This window comes from Mobula birostris, chromosome 6, assembly GCF_030028105.1.
Source record: "Mobula birostris isolate sMobBir1 chromosome 6, sMobBir1.hap1, whole genome shotgun sequence".
Lineage (NCBI taxonomy): Eukaryota > Metazoa > Chordata > Chondrichthyes > Myliobatiformes > Myliobatidae > Mobula > Mobula birostris.
In genome coordinates, this window is record NC_092375.1 from 165,708,654 (window position 1) to 165,725,594 (window position 16,941).

The 16,941-nt window shown below is 42.5% G+C and overlaps 1 protein-coding gene across 1 annotated transcript in view; it reads left to right on the forward strand.

Annotated features, from left to right (window-relative positions):
• pde11a (phosphodiesterase 11a) overlaps window positions 1-16,941 on the forward strand; it is a 249,993-nt gene that overhangs the window by 136,447 nt on the left and 96,605 nt on the right. The window contains exon 10 of the mRNA XM_072259771.1: window positions 1,006-1,056. Within this exon, the coding sequence (XP_072115872.1) occupies window positions 1,006-1,056 (51 nt within the window). The remainder of the gene's footprint in view (window positions 1-1,005; window positions 1,057-16,941) is intronic.

The window sequence follows — 16,941 nt, forward strand, 5'->3', positions numbered from 1 at the left end:
AAATGGGGATGAATCTGTGGCAAAAGTGTGCCACCTGCAAGCTGGTAACTAAGTCTACCTCAGGTGGAATGAGGTCCACAGGAGAAAAAGAAGCCCACAAGTTCAGTAGCACGGATTTGAAAATGGATTCCATAAGGCCATAAGACAAAGGAGCAGAAGTTAGCCATTCGGCCCATCGAGTCTGCTGCACCATTTTATCATGAGCTGATCCATTCTCCCATTTAGTCCCACTCCTCCGCCTTCTCACCATAACCTTTGATGCCCTGGCTACTCAGATACCTATCAATCTCTGCCTTAAATACACCCAATGACTTGGCCTCCACTCCCGCCCGTGGCAACAAATTCCAGAGATTCACCACCCTCTTCCATACCTTTTTTGTTACTCTGGAGTAGAGAATATTTCCAAGAAAGAATTGATCTTTTTAATCATGTTTCTTGGTTGTCTATATATAATTCTCTGTGTGTAATTTCATTTACTGGATCAACAGGTGGATTCCAAATGTTTCTGATTTATATTGTATTCCTATAATGTAGGAAAATGGTAGTAATCTGATTTATTTTAAAATAATTGGTCAGACCAAGTGATTTGTTAGCTTTTTTCTGCAATATATTTCCCTTAAAAAATACTAAAGCAGTTTTATCAAATAGCATGATTGCTGATAATGATCATTTGTAGCTTTCAAAATATTATCGTTTCTTTTGTACATTTTTGATGGCAATTGTAGTATTGAATGGAAACATAATCTAGTAATTCTATTATAGCCCATTACTGTTGAAAGTCCAACAAAAACTATGGCTTTAAAAGTAGCAACTTACGTGGATAGGCTGACTGTTATGCTTAGTGCATCAACTGATGTTAAGTATTTCAGTGATATTAAATATTTTTTTAATTCCAACAGCCTAGAGAAACATTTTAATGAAAACCTGTCCCTCTTAGGAATGTCTTGTAGAGGATTTTACAACTGATTTTAATGCATTTCCTAATTTTGTTTAATTCTATTACAGGTACTGTCCTATCATGCAACATGCCTGAAGACTGAGGTGGACAAATTTAAGGTAGGAGGCAACAAAAATAAAACTCAAAATCTTGGTGACATCATCCTGCTTGTTCCATTTTTATCAAATATATTATAAAGTAATGAAGCAGTCTAGAGAATAATTTATTAAATACTTGGCTCCAAGCTAAATTGAAAGAGGATCACAAATGTGATGAATGCAATACAAAATTTGTTTGAATATGATGTAAAGTGTAGGAACAACTCTTCACACTGGTGACATTTTAAACAATAATGACCATTCCACAAAGGCTTGGATTCCTCTGTGTAAATTATGTATCATCAGAAGCATACTGAAAATCTAGCTGTATCCTTTGTAATTTAGAAGAAAATTATGGTCTTGGTTTTAAGTGTTTTGTGACAATTATAGATACAGTATATAAGTACCAAGCCACTGTCTGTGATCATAACATCAAAGTAAAGTTAAAATCAGGAAAATCAAAGGTTGATGACGTGCATATAGAGGATCCCTCACTCAGAATTAATAATTCAGCTTGTCTTTTTCATAGTAAAAGAATTGTGGGATTGTGTTCCTTTCCTAACCATTATAACCAACAAAAAAAACGAGGACAGCAGGCAGCCTCAACATAAAGTTACCTTGCCAACTATGATTTCAGCAAACATCGGTCAACGTTTCCTCGTTGACCGGATATCAATTGTAGAGAATCTGATCTGATCTGAATCAGAGGAGTGCTAACGATAGCTCAATATTGGTAGATAATTGTAATCTCCCTACTGCTGTACAAGATACAGAGAGTGCTGCTCCTTAATAATAACCAGCTGATTCTTTCTCACTGGATTTCCTTTATTTCTAGTTATCTGTGAAAAGAACATAAATTGGTTCCATTCATAGATGGACCATGAGTAAACTACCTGTTAATTTCAAAGAGTCAACTTAATAAGCCTTCAAGTGTGAACTAGATTAATAATTCATAATATCAAAATATTTCTTTGCATTTTTGAAGTTTACCTAACAGCTTGATTACAAAGGAGTAATTTGTTAAAAACTAGCTTGTTGCTGTAATCAATTTTGTACTTCCTCTATTGCCAAATGGCCTTAGTCCTGGCAGTATTTAGTGTTTGGTTCTAGATTTCCATCCTGACAATATTGATTACAGCTCTTTACTAGAAAGCTGGAATTTAGCTTAGCAATGAGTGGGTTTCTGGAGAGCAGTTACTTTATCAGCAACTGCACAAGTAAGGTTAATTCTTGGAAGTGAGAAGGTGCAGCCCGAAGCAGTAGATTCCTGAAAACATCTGACCATTCAAGTGTATGGAACAAAGCTTCTGTGCTGACGTAATGGATGAGGAATAACTTCAAAGAATTCGTACAGTCTAATGCAAGTTCTCTTGTAACTCGGATTTAGTTCTCAGCTATTGCCAACCACTTGAATATTAACTGTAATTCTATGAAGTCTCATTCTTTTAATAATCACTCAAGGTTTCAAAAAAATTGAATCGTTATTTTACTTTTTCATTTTGTCTTGTTATTCCTCTCAATCCAGTTATAATTTCCCTCTCTGTATTTTGATTTTTTTACCAGTTTATCACTGAATTCATTATCCTAGTACATTCTATTCTGCCTGATTATTGTAGCTGTTCCTTCTGAGTACATTCATGTCCGATGTTCTGTAGGGAGTATAGTATCCTAGAACATGCCAATCAAGAGTCCACAAAAAGTTCATGGGAAGTGCAAGTGTTCAGACATCACCCAGAGCAATGAAATGAAATATTAGCTTAGTGGACTGGTTGCAACACACGCAAAATGCTGGAGGAATCTGCAATTCAAGCAGCATCTATAGGGAGGAATGAACAGTTGATGTATTGGGCCGAGATCCTCCCTCAGTTGCTGCCTGACCTGCTGAGTTCCTCCAACATTTTGTGTGTGTTGCACCAGATTTCCAGTATCTGCAGGATCTCTTGTTCCTCCTTTAGTGAACTGTCAAGTGATTTTACAGCCTATTCAACTTCTTTTACTTTGATTCTTGTAAAAACTAAAATTTATTTTGTAATGTAAAATAGGTTTCCATACCCTCCACTCAACCATAACGCCCCCCTAAACCCTTCTCAGACATTTTCTGCAGACTCAGGTACCTGGCACCAACCTCCAACTTCTCCAAATTCCACCCCCTGCCCCCAGCTTGCTGGCCAGTGTATGAAATCACAATTTCTTCTCCTCCTCAGTCCCAACCCTCAAAGCTCACAATCAGGGGTGAAAACAGTTAAACAGTACGAGTTTGAAATGTCTTCTTCACTTTGGTTGAAGTCCAAATCCAACCAACATGACCTACAAGGCTCTTGAAATTCACGCAAAGAAGTGAAGGTGGTCACAGTGAACAAAGTCGTTTAGCATGCTTGGCCTGCCTGCAGTAACATGTGCTGCTCATCCAATGCCCCAGGCACTTGTTGCTTTATGGAAAGTTATTGCTGGAACCGTTTACATTATTCAAAGATTTTCAGTAGGCTGGAGCAGTGTTGAAAGTGATGGCCCAGTGCAGTTTCACGCATAATGAAACTTTTATGTATATGACCATCAAATAATAGTGTGCATTAGACAGAAGATAATGTGCCTGATACGCTGTTCAGTAAGGCCATGGCTGACCTTTCTTGTATTTACCCCATATCTCACCAACCCCCTAACGTCTAAAGATCTACCATTGCCTTCCTTGAGCATAATTGAAGACTGAGCCTTTAGAGTCATGTTGAGTGCCGATTTTCAAAGATTCATTGTCATCTGTAAAGCAATATCCTTTCATATCTATCCCGAATTACCAACCCTTATGAGGCAAGCCAAAGGACGCATCATGTCTGCATCTATGCAGTCAGGCTCTGTGGAAATTTGTCTCAATGAGTCATGTCTCATTTTCTCAAACTGAAGTCAGTACAGTCACAGGCTGCTTGATTTCTCCTCATATGACAAAATCATCAGCTCAGGATCAATCTTGATAAACCTTTCATTTACTTCTTAATCACCAACAGATAGTCCTTCCTTAGGTCGAGAGGCTAGCAAGTATTCCAGATGTGGTCTCACTGGAACTATATAATTGAAGCAAGATGTTTCTACTTCTGCACTCAATAAAGGCCTATTTGTCTTCCTAAACACAAAATACTCTGCAGATGCTGGGGTCAAAGCAACACTGACAACACGCTGGAGGAACTCAGCAGGTCGGGCAGCATCCGTGGAAACGATAAGTCAACGTTTCGGGCCGGAACCCTTCGTCAGGACTGAAGAGGGAAGGGGCAGAGGCCCTATAAAGAAGGTGGGGGGAGGGTGGGAAGGAGAAGGCCGGTAGGTTCCGGGTGAAAAACCAGTAAGGGGAAAGATAAAGGGGTGGGGGAGGGGAAGCAGGGAGGTGACAGGCAGGAAAGGTGAAGAAGGAATAGGGGACAGCACAATGGGTAGTAGGAGGAGGCAGAACCATGAGGGAGGTGATAGGTAGTTGGGAGAGGGGGCAGAGTGAAATAGGGAGAGGAGAAGGGAGGGGGAGGGAATTACCGGAAGTTGGAGAATTCTATGTTCATACCAAGGGGCTGGAGACTACCTAGACGGTATATGAAGTATATGGGGGACCGCTTCGTCGAGCACCTCCGCTCTGTCCGCCACAACAGACAGGATCTCCCGGTTGCCACCCACTTCAACTCTGCTTCCCATTCCCATTCGGATATGTCCATACATGGCCTCCTCTACTTCCATGATGAGGCTAAACTCAGGTTGAAGGAGCAACACTTCATATACCGTCTAGGTAGTCTCCAGCCCCTTGGTATGAACATAGAATTCTCCAACTTCCGGTAATTCCCTCCCCCTCCCTTCCCCTATCCCTATGTCACTGTGCCCCCTCCCCCAGCTGCCTATCACCTCCCTTATGGTTCCGCCTCCTTCTACTACCCATTGTGCTGTCCTCCATTCCTTCTTCACCTTTCCTGCCTGTCCCCTCCCTGCTTCCCCTCCCCCACCCCTTTATCTTTCCCCTTACTGGTTTTTCACCTGGAACCTACCAGACATCTCCTTCCAACCCTCCCCCCACCTTCTTTATAGGGCCTCTGCCCCCTCCCTCTTCAGCCCTGATGAAGGGTTCAGGCCCGAAACGTTGACTCATCATTTCCACAGATGCTGCCCGACCTGCTGAGTTCCTCCAGCATATTGTGAGTGTTTATTTGCCTTCCTAACTGCTCACTGGATCAATCATAAGAATTTTTACAGATTCGGGCATCCAAGTTCCTCTGAACATTACATCTTCCAGCCTCTTGTTGAGGCCATCCATTGGCTGGGGTTAACCATGGATGTAGTGTCCTACCTGCGTGCATTCGGTCGATACGCAAGCCAGTGCCATATGATTTAGAGAGCAAGCTGTTGCCCACGCAGCTGGCTCCCCTTCTCAATGCAGCTAATGAATCCAAAGGAATGGCTGAAACCAATACAATTTGGCACCTGTGGCGTCGCAGGAGTTGCCAATCAGTGTTGAGAGCAGTGGAGGGCATTCTGACTGGCTACATCACTGTCTGGTATGGGTGGGTGGGGGCTACTGCACAGGACCAAAAGAAGCTGCAGAAAGTTGTAAATTTAGTTGGCTCCATCTTGGGCACTAGCCTACAAAGTACCCAGGACATCTTCAATGAGCCATGTGGCAGAAAGGCCGCGTCCATTATTAAGGACCTCCAGCACCCAGGGCATGTTCTTTTCTCACTGTTACCATCAGCTAGGAGGTACAGAAGCCTGAAGACACACACTCAGCGATTCAGGAACAGCTTCTTCCCCTCTGCCATCTGATTCCTAAATGGACAATGAACCCTTGAACATGGCCTCACTTTTTTAATATATATTATTTCTATTTTTGCATGGCTTTTAATCTATTCAATATACAAACACTGCAATTTATTTACTTATTTTCTATATAATATATTCCATTGAACTGCTGCTGCTAAGTTAACAAATTTCATGACACATGCTGGTGATAAGGAGGGAATGTCAATGTGATAATAAACTTAGGAGGTGACAATAAACTTAGTTCTGAACTCAACATAGATCTGCCTTAGGGACACCAGCTCTGGATTTTTCCTCAAGTTTTCTCTTTGAGTGGATATAGCCTCAAGGTAGCGGAGGTTTGAGATCAGAGTTTTCTTTCTCCTAGATGAGCTACCAACCACAGCAGATTCTGCCTGGATCAATCTCTCACAATTTAATACAAATACTCTTCTATATTTTCTTCCCTGAGCACATTGCCTCACACTTTCCATATCTTATCTCATTTTCTCATTTATTTACCTCTTCAGAGTCTACACCACTACTCGATTTTGTAACATCAACCAGCTCTGCATGATCCCATCATTAAATCAAAGGCTTTCGGGATCAAAAGACTGTGAACAGCTGGAGCCCCAGCAACAATCATTGCAGTACCTTACAGGTTAACCCTCTCAGCCTGAAAGTAACCCGCATTACTAATCCCTGTCTTTTATTAACTAATTAATCCATAATTTACTCCCAATACCATGTCTTCTAATTATGTTAAATAACCTCTGTTGAACCCTGTTAAAGACCTTCTGAAAAATCTAAGCACAGCATGGCAGCAGCAGGTCACTACAGCGAAAAAGAGCTTTGACCAGCATCCAGTCGGTGTTAAGGATTGATTAGCAAGAGCAAATTAAAGGAAGGTGGGCCATTGTCTGAGTGGTGATCTTGAGACTTCCACTCTTCGAGGCTTCCGCGAAGAATTGAATTGAATTGACTTTATTTCTTACGTCCTTCACGTGCATAAGGAGTAAAATCCTTTACTTTACATCTCCATCTGAACGTGCAATGTGCAACCGTAGTAATTTATGATAAATAGAACAGTCAATGTAACATAGAAATGCACTCAAATCAGCGTGAGTTAATCAGTCTGATGACCTGGTGGAAGAAGCTGTCCCTGTTGGTCCTGGCTTTTATGCTGTGGTACCATTTCCCAGATGGTAGCAGCTGGAATAGATTGTGATTGGGGTGACTCAGGTCCCCAATGATCCCTCAGGCCCCTTTTTTCACACCTGTCTTTGTAAATATCCTGGATCATGGGAAGTTCACAACTACGGATGCGCTGGGCTGTCTGCACCACTCTCTGCAGAATCCCGTGATAAAGGGAGGTACAGTTCCCATACCAGGCAGTGATGCAGCCAGTCAGGATGCTCTCAATTGTGCCCCTGTAGAAAGTATTTGGGGGCCCATACCAAACTTAGTCTACCGTCTGGGATGCAAGAGGCGCTGGTGTGCCTTTTTCACCACACAGCTGGTGTGTACAAACCACGAGGTCCTCGGTGATGTGGATGCCAAGGAACTTAAAGCTGTTTACCCTCTCAAGCCAGATCCATTGATGTCAATAGGAGTTAGCCCGTCTCCATTCCTCCTGTAACCCACAAGCAGCTCCTTTGTTTTTGCGACATTGAGGGAGAGGTTGTTTTCTTGACACCACTGTGTCAAAGGGATGACTTCTTCCCTGTAGGCCACTTCATTATTGTTTGAGATTAGGCCAATCAATTTAGTGTCATTGGCAAATTTAATTAGTAGATTCGAGCTGTGGGTGGTGATGCAGTCATGGGTATACAGGGAGTAAAGGAGGGGACTTAGTACACAGCCCTGAGGGGCTCCTGTGTTGAGAATCAGGGGGCAGAGGTGAGGGAGCCCACTCTCACTACCTGCTGGTGATCTGACAAGAAGTCCAGGATCCAGCTTCAGTCAAAGAAAGCAAAGGAAAGAACAGCTATTTTTTTCCCTTCTCTTCTTTATATCTGCTCAGCTAGGACAGTAGAGCTGCCAGGCAGAATAGTGAAATGCTCCTCTTGTGGGATGTGGAAAGGCAGGGAGATCTCCAGCGTCCCTGACAACCACACCTCCAAGTGCATCCAGCTGCGGCTTCTAACAATTCATGTGAAGGAGTTGGAGCTGGAACTGGATGAACTCTGGATCATTCGGGAGGCTGAAGGGCTGATAGATAGGACATACAGAGAGGTAGTTACACCCAAGGTGCAGAACTCAGGAGACTGAGTGACAGTTAGGAAGGGGAAAAGGGTTAAGGAGCCAGTGCAGAGTACTCCTGTGGCCATCCCCCCTCAACAACAGGTATATCACTTTGGATGATCTAACAGAGGAAAGTCACAGTGGTTGAGTCTGCCTCTGTGACTCAGAAGGGAAGTGGGGTGAGAGGAGAAGAGGCACACTGTGGTGATAGGGGTTTCATTAGGTAGGGGAATAGACAGGAGGTTCTGTAGGTGAGAATGAAATTCCCAGCTGGTATGTTGCCTCCTGGGTGCCAGGGTCCGGGATATCTCAGATCAAGTCCTCAGCATTCTTAAGTGGGATGGTGAACAGCCAGAAGTCTTGGTCCATGTAGGCACCAATGACATGGGTAGGATGAGTGATGAGGTTCTGCATAGGGAATTCAGGGAGTTATGTGCTAAGTTAAAGGGCAGGACCTCCACAGTGATGATCTCAGGATTGCTACCCATGCCACATGCTAGTGAGGCCAGAACTTGGAAGATTATATAGTTTAATACATGGCTAAGGAGTGGGTATAAGAGGGAGGGCTTAAGAGTTTTGGATTATTGAATTCTCTTCCAGGGAAGGTGGGACCTGTACAGATGGGACGGTTTTCACCTGCACTGGAGGGGGACTAATATCCTGGTGGGAAGGTTTATTAATGCTGCATGGTGGGGTGTAAACTAGAGTTGCAGGGGGATGGGAACCAGAGTGCCAGAACAGTTAGTGGAGGGGTTGAGGAGGCAGATGTTGGTAAGACCTCAGATAAAATTAGAAATTAAAGGCTGAGCATGGTGCAACTAGTGTCCTGAGCTGAATATGCAAGTAGTGTCGTAGGAAAGGTGGAAAATAGTGCTGAAGGTGGGGTAGCTGGTTTACAAACAGAGGCGATGTGTAGTGAGGAGAGGCTGTTGACAGGGCAAAATTGCAGTCAACAGGATGTGTTGCAAGGTAAAAGGTGGACAAAATTGAAAAGGGTAAATATAGGACTGAAGGTGTTATATCTGAATGGGCGCAGTATACGGAATAAGGTAGATGAACACCGCATTGTTGCAGATTGGCAGGTATGATGTTGTAGGCATCACCGAATCATGGCTGAAAGAAGATTATAGCTGGGCGCTTAATGTCCAAGGATACACATTGTATTGAAAAGACAGGCAGAAAAGCAGAGGAGGTGGTGTTGCTCTGTTGGTTGAAAAATGAAATCAGATCATTAGAAAGAGACAACATAGGGTTGGAAGGTGTTGAATCATTGTGGATAGAGCTAAGGAACTGTAAGGATAAAAAGACTCTGATGGGAGTTGTATACAGACCCCCAAACAGTAATAAGGATGTCGCCTGCAAATCACGAGGAGAGATGGAAAATGCATGCCAAATGGGCGATGTTGCAATGGTCATTGGGGACTTCAATATGCAGATAGATTGGGAAAATCCAGTTGGTGCTGGATTCCAGGAGGGGGAAATTCTGGAGTGCCTGCAGGATGGTTTTTTAGAGCAGCTCATCGTTGAGCCCACTAGGGTAACAGCTATTCTGGATTGGATGCTGTGTAATAAACCAGAATTGATTAGAGAGCTTACAGTAAAAGACCCCTTAGGAGAAAGTGATCATAATATGATCAAATTCACCCTGAAATTTGAGAAGGAGAAGTTAAAGTCAGAGGTATCAGTATTATAGTGAAGTAAAGAGAATTACAGAGGCATGAGTGAGGAGTTGGCCAGAATTAATTGGAAAAGAACACTGGAAGCGATGACAGCAGAGCAGGGATGGCTGGAATTTCTGGAAGCAATTTGGAAGGCACGAGAATATATACATCCCAAAGAGAAAGAAGTATTCTAAAGAAAAGATGATATGACGATAGCTAACAAGATAAGTCAAAGTCAACAGAAAAGCCAAAGAGAGGGCACATAATTAAGCAAAAATTACTGGGAAATTAAGAGGATTGGGGTACTTTTAAAAACCAACAGAAGGCAACTAAATATGTCATTGATAAAGTAACGATAGAACACAAAAGTATGCTAGCAAATAATACTAAAGAGGATACCAGAAGTTTCTTCAGATACATAAAGTGTAAAAGAGAGGCGAGAGTGGATATCGGACTGCTGGAAAATGATGCTGGAGAGGTAGTAATGGGGGATAACGAAATAGCGGATAAACTGAATAAGTATTTTGCATCAGTCTTCACATATTAGCAGTATGGTGGAAGTTCCAGCTGTCAGGGGTCATGAAGTGTGTGAAGTTGCTATAACTAGAGAGAAAGTTCTCGGAAAGCTGAAAGGTCTGAAGGTAAATGAGTCACCTGGACCAGATGGCGTACACCCCAGCGGTCTGAAAGAGGTGGCTGAAGAGATCATGGAGGCATGAGTAATGATTTTTCAAGAATCACAAGATGCTGGAAAGGTTCCAGAAGACTGGAAATCGCAAATATCATTCCAGAAACTATAGGCCAGTTAGACTGACCTCTGTGGTTGGGAAAATGTTGGAGTCAATTATTAAGGATGAGGTCTCAGGGTACTTGGCGGCACATGATCAAATAGGCTGTAGTCAGCATGGTTTCCTCTGGGAAAATCTTGCCTGACAAATCTGTTGGAATTCTTTGAAGAAATAATGAGCAAGATAGACAAAGGAGAATTGGTTGATGTTGTGTACTTGGATTTTCAGAAGGCCTTTAAAACAAAGTGCCATTCATGAGGCTGCTTAAGATGCTATGAGCCCATGGTATTACAGGAAAGATTCTGGCATGGATAAAGCAGTGGCTGATTGGCAGGAGGCAAAGAGTGGGAGTGTTTTCTTATTGGCTGCTGGTGACTAGTGGTGTTCCACAGGGGCTTGTGTTGGAACTGATTGTTTTTATGTTATATGTCAATGATGGAATTGAAGTCTTTGTTGCAAAATTTGCAGACACTATGAAGATAGGTGGAAGGGCAGGTAGTTCTGAGGAAATAGAGAGGCTATAGAAGGACTAGATAGATTAGGAGAATGGGCAAAGAAATGGCAGATGGAATACAGTGTTGGGAATGTATGGTCATACACTTTGGTAGAAAAATAATTAAAGGGTTGACTATTTACTAAATGAAGAGAAAATACAAAAAGCTGAAGTGCAGAGGGACTTGGGAATCCTTGTGCAGGATTCCTAAGGGTTAATTTGCAGATTGAGTCTAAGGTGAAGAAGGTAAATGTAATGTTAGCATTCGTTTCAAGAGGTCTAGAATAAAAAAGCAAGGATGTAATGTTGAGACTTTATAAAGCACTGGTGAGGCCTCACTTGGAGTATTATGAGCAGTTTTAGGCCCTTTATCTTAGAAGCTGAAGCTGGAGAGGGTTCAAAGGAGTTCACAAAAATGAATGGCTTGTCATATGAAGAGTGTTTGATGGTCTCTGGGCCTGTGTTCACTACAATTCAGAAGAATAAGGGGTGACCTCATTGAAGCCTGTTGAATGGTGAAAGGCCTTGATAGAGTGGATGTGGAGAGGATGCTTCCTATGATGGGAGAGCCTAAGATCAGAGGACACCGTCTCAGAGTAGAGGGGCGTCCTTTTAGGACGGAGAGGAGAAGGAATTTCTTTCGCTAGAGTGTGGTGAATCTGTGGAATTCTTTGCCACAGCCAGCTGTGGAAGCCAAGTCTTTATGTATATTTAAGGCAGGGATTGATAGTCTTGATTGGTCAGGCCATGAAGGGATATGGGAGAAGGCAGGAGATTGGGGCTGAGAGGAAAACTGGAACAGCCATGATGAAATGATGGAGCAGACTCACTGGGCCAAGTTGGTCTAATTCTGCTCCTTATCTTATGGCCTTATTGTCTTAAATCCATTGGCACATCCTTGCTGACTCTTCTAGTTACAATCCCAAAAATACAATCTAAATAATGTCCTTTTCATAAACCCATGATCAACCCTGCCCAATCCTTTTACGTGAGTGCCCATTTTCAAACTCAGGTCACTAGATAGTAAATGTGTTTGGGAGAGCTCAATGAAAAGCATTTATTGCATCAAGTAAGACAAAAACAATTAAGGAATAGGATTAATGATCATTTAAAAAGGCAGGGACCGGGTAGAAAAAACAGTATCATTCAGGCCAGGCAAAAAGGAATGATTGTCACAAATCGGAGTGTCAATATAAGTTTTTGGGGCCTTAATGTGTAGTTGAATCTGCTTCCAAATTCTTATAGTGCTGCCAACCATGAAGCTGTTACTAAAATGTGACTTATTAACTGCAGTGGGGCTATTAAGGAGAGCTGGTAAGGAAGTCTTCTTACAAAGCATTCGCTCTATGAGTAACCATGCTGGGCAGGAGTCTAAGGTAGAGGGTGGGCCTTTTTTCCACCATGCAAGAATGGATAGGTGGGCAGCCCAGTAATACATTTTAACATTCGGTAGGGCAAAACCACCTGCTTCCTTGGGCTTTGACAAGTGTTTTTTAGTAATTCTAGTGGCTTTATAATTCCAAATGAAGTGTATAATAATTGAATCCAATTGCTTAAAATAAAGGCATCCGTTAGTCTTGCGAGACCATGGATCTGCGCCTGGAAAGTCTTCACTCTCCAGGGCACAGGCCTGGGCAAGGTTGTATGGAAGACCAGCAGTTGCCCATGCTACAAGTCTCCCCTCTCCACGACACCAATGTTGTCCAAGGAAAGGGCATTAGGACCCATACAGCTTGGCACCAGTGTCGCCGCAGAGCAATGTGTGATTAAGTGCCTTGCTCAAGGACACAACACGTTCCCTCGGCTGGGGCTCGAACTCACGACCTTCAAGCAGCTAGTCCAATACCTTAACCACTTGGCCACGTGCTCACGTGCTTAAGATATGACAGAGGAATAAAACATGGAATTGATTGGAAAAGATGAAGAAATCGTGGCAGAACAATCATCTTGATTGCATTAATCCTCCCCACTAAAGAAATTAGAAGGGTTTTCCAAAAGTCAATATTGCGTTTAACCTGCTCAGCTTTGTTTCGCCAATTCACTTGCAAAAGGTCATCTGGGTTTTTTGTAATAGTCACACCAAGATAGGAAATATTATCATAAGTTATTTTAAAGGGAAAAGACTGTAAATATGCTGTATTAACCACTGCAGTGACTGGCATTAGTTCACTCTTATCCCAATTAATAGAGAAACCTGAGAAACTACCAAAATTATTAATGAGAGTCAGAAGGGCGGGTATTGATGTTTGTGGGCTGGAGATATATAAAAGGACATCGTCAACGTATGACGAAAGGTGACGTTTATGTCCATGCATATCGATGGGAGATATCAAAGGGTCCTGTCTGACGCTAACAGCCAGTGGCTCAATGATAACTGCAAACAAAAACGGAGAAGGGGGCAGCCTTGACGAGTCCCACGATGAATTGCAAAAGGGGAAGAAATATTCTGATTAGTGATAATAGAAGCAGATGGATGTGAATAAATTACCTCAATCTATTTAATGAAAGATGGTCCAAATCCAAATTTCTTAAGTGCAGACAACATATATGGCCATTCCACTTGGTCAAGTGCACATTGTGCATCTAGTGAAATGACTACAGCCTCTTCTGCATGTTTTGTATATAAAATATTGAAATGACAATGCAAATTAAAATGCATATGTCTACCTGGCATGAAGCCAGTTTGATCTGGATGAATAACAGAACAAATGCATTCTTTTAACCTATTGGCCAGGACTTTCCCAAGAATATTGGTTTCAATGGGCAGCAGCAAAATGGGGCAATATGATGAAACCACCTCGGGATCACGGCCTGGTTTTGGAATCAGAGAAATATTGGCTTTACATAAAGTGGGTGGCAATCTGGAAGCTATCCTAGAGTGATTCAACATTCGTAAGAGCAGAGGTGACAATTTTAGACCAAATACTTTGAAGAATTCCATGCTAAAACCATCTGGACCTGTAGTGTAGGTGTAATGTAGGCATCTGTAGTGTAGGTGACCGATATATTAATGGAAACTTTGCCTCATTGGAACAGTTACAAGCAGTTTACAATATTCCTGCATCTAGTTTTTTTAGATATTTAAAAATTCGAGATTGTGTTAGGAAATATATACCTAACTTCAAGGTTTTAGACAAACATGAGTCCCTGGAGGCAAGAAAAAAATTTGATCCTATTACTCTAGTGCGGTATCCTATTTTTATTAGATCCTACATAATGGAGCTCGGGTCAATACTGCAGGTTTTAAACAGGCATGGGTGGGTGAATTGGGTATAGAACTGACAGAGGAGGTCTGGGATGAGTATTTAAAGAGTATACATGATGGTTCGGTCAACGTCAGACACAGACTTATACAGTTTAAAACAAGACATAGACTCCATTATTCCAAAGAAAAGTTGCACAGTTTCTACCCTGATGTTTCACCAGTTTGTAATAGATGTAAATCTGTGAACAGTAACTTGTCACATTTATTCTGGTCATGTTGTAAGCTTTATGCATACTGGAAAAGTATTTTTCACTGTTTCTCTGAGGCTTTTGGGAAGGGGTGGGAACCAGACCTGTCATAGCCATCCTTGGAGCAACAAGCTCCCTATCTTCAGCCAATATGTATGAAAAAAATGGCTGTATTATTTGGAATGGTGATTGCTAAGAAGTTAATCCTGCAAACGTGGAAAATGGACTCTGTGCCTATGTACGATCTGTGGCTGAGAGAACTGGCAAATACTTTACATTTGGAGAGACTGAGACTATGTAATGAGGACAGAGGGAACATCTTTGAAAGGATATGGGGCCTTGAATTGGACTTTCTTACGGGGTGAGGACTGAGGTTTTTTGGTGTGGTGCATCTCTGCTGTGTATGTTTACACAGTCTCTTTATATTTTTCTCCCTTTTGCTGTTCAATATTTAATTTGATTTTGTAATGGTTGTGGTTTTTGTGGATGTGCTTTTTTTTTTTAGTTTTTTTGTTTGTTTGTAATAAATTTTAAAAAAGATTAAACTAAGAAAAAGGCAGGGACTGACTGGGGGTGTCAGCATGGTTTTATACAGGGGAAATCTTGTCTCACACACCTGACTGAATTTTTGAGAAGTTAACTGAGAATATAGATGAAGAAGTTGATGAAGGCAGGGAGGTAGACATTGTCTAAAGCAGGGGTTCCAAACCTGGGGACAATGGTCCCCTTACTTAATGGTATTGGTCCATGGCATAAATAGGTTTGGAACCCAGACCTTCAGACTCTAAAGGGACTTTAGCAAGGCTTTTCACGAGTCCCACGTGGTCAGGTGGTGCAGAAGGTTAAAGCCAATGGGATCAAAGGTGTGTTGGCAAACTGGACCCAAAATTTTGCCAAGGCAAAGATTGAGAGCAACTCAGAGACCAAAAAGGCAAACCCTAATTCAAATTCTAAAATGCCGATACACTGATGACAGGTAAATGAATATTTGGGAATCATTACTAACAACATTCCAATTGGGAACAGCAAGATGCCACTTCTATAACCATCAGAGAATTGAAAGCCAATTAAATAAATCAAGTTTAACATTTTAATTATTAATTAAATAGTTAAAAGCTAGTGGTATAGATGACAAGAAAGCTCTAGTGAGTAGATCAAAAGCGATGGTGGGAAGATATCTGTTTGCACCACATACAAATTGCTGGTGGAACGCAGCAGGCCAGGCAGCATCTCTAGGAAGAAGCACAGCCGAGACCCTTCGTCAGGACTAACTGAAAGAAGAGATATTAAGAGATTTGAAAGTGGGAGGGGGAGGGGGAGATCCAAAATGATAGGAGAAGACAGGAGGGGGAGGAATGGAGCCAAGAGCTGGGCAGCTGATTGGTAAAAGGGATATGAGAGGATCATGCGACGGGAGGCCTAGGGAGAAAGAAAGGGGGAAGGGGTCGCCAGAGGAAGATGGAGAGCAGGCAAGGAGTTATTCTGAGAGGGACAGAGAGAGAGAAAAAGAGACGGAGAGGAAAGAAAAGGAAAAAATAAAAAATAACAAACAAACAAATAAATAAATAAATAAGGAATGGGGTGAGAATGGGAGGAGGGGCATTAATGGAAGTTAGAGAAGTCAATGTTCATGCCATCAGGTTGGAGGATCTCCCAGTGGCCACACATTTTAATTCCACATCCCATTCCCATTCTGACATGTCTTTCCACGGCCTCCTCTACCGTCAAGATGAAGCCACACTCAGGTTGGAGGAACAACACCTTATATTCCATCTGGGTAGCCTGCCCTCCATCTTCCTCTGCCGCTTCTCTCCCCCTTTCTTTCTCCCTAGGCCTCCTGTCCCATGATCCTCTCCTTTCTCTAGCCTCATATCCCTTTTGCCAAACAACTTTCCAGCTATTAGCTCTATCCCTCCCCCTCCTGTCTTCTCCTATCATTTTGGATCTCCCCCTCCCCCTCGTACTTTTAAATCTCTTACTAGCCCTTCTTTCAGTTAGTCCTGACGAAGGGTCTCGGCCTGAAACATCGACTGTGCTTCTCTCTATAGATGCTGCCTGGCCTGCTGCGTTCCACCAGCATTTTGTGTGTGTTGCTTGAATTTCCAGCATCTGCAGAATTCCTCGTAGCTGTTTGCACTTCTATTTCTCCAGGCTGCTTGTAAACCAAGGCCTGGGGGCAGAGCTGATGATGAGGCAGCTGAGGTTTTGGAGCTGCATGTCCTTCTGAAGTGGCCTCATGTTCAGTCCTCAGACTGAAACTGGTCAAAGCTGCAGGGTGGGTTGATGTTGACAGTGTTGATTCCAATCAGTAGACCAGCAGGAACAGAGGCAGGTAACTGAATGTGTGGTTTCACTCACAGTCGAACCAAAACAAAGACTTGATATATAGCGAGTTTCCACAATACTTTGAAATTCCAGCTGCCCCTCCTCTTCCCAAACCAAACACAACTCTATACCGCCAAGAAAAACAGCTCTAATGTCATGAAAGATGAGGAGCAGCTGTACA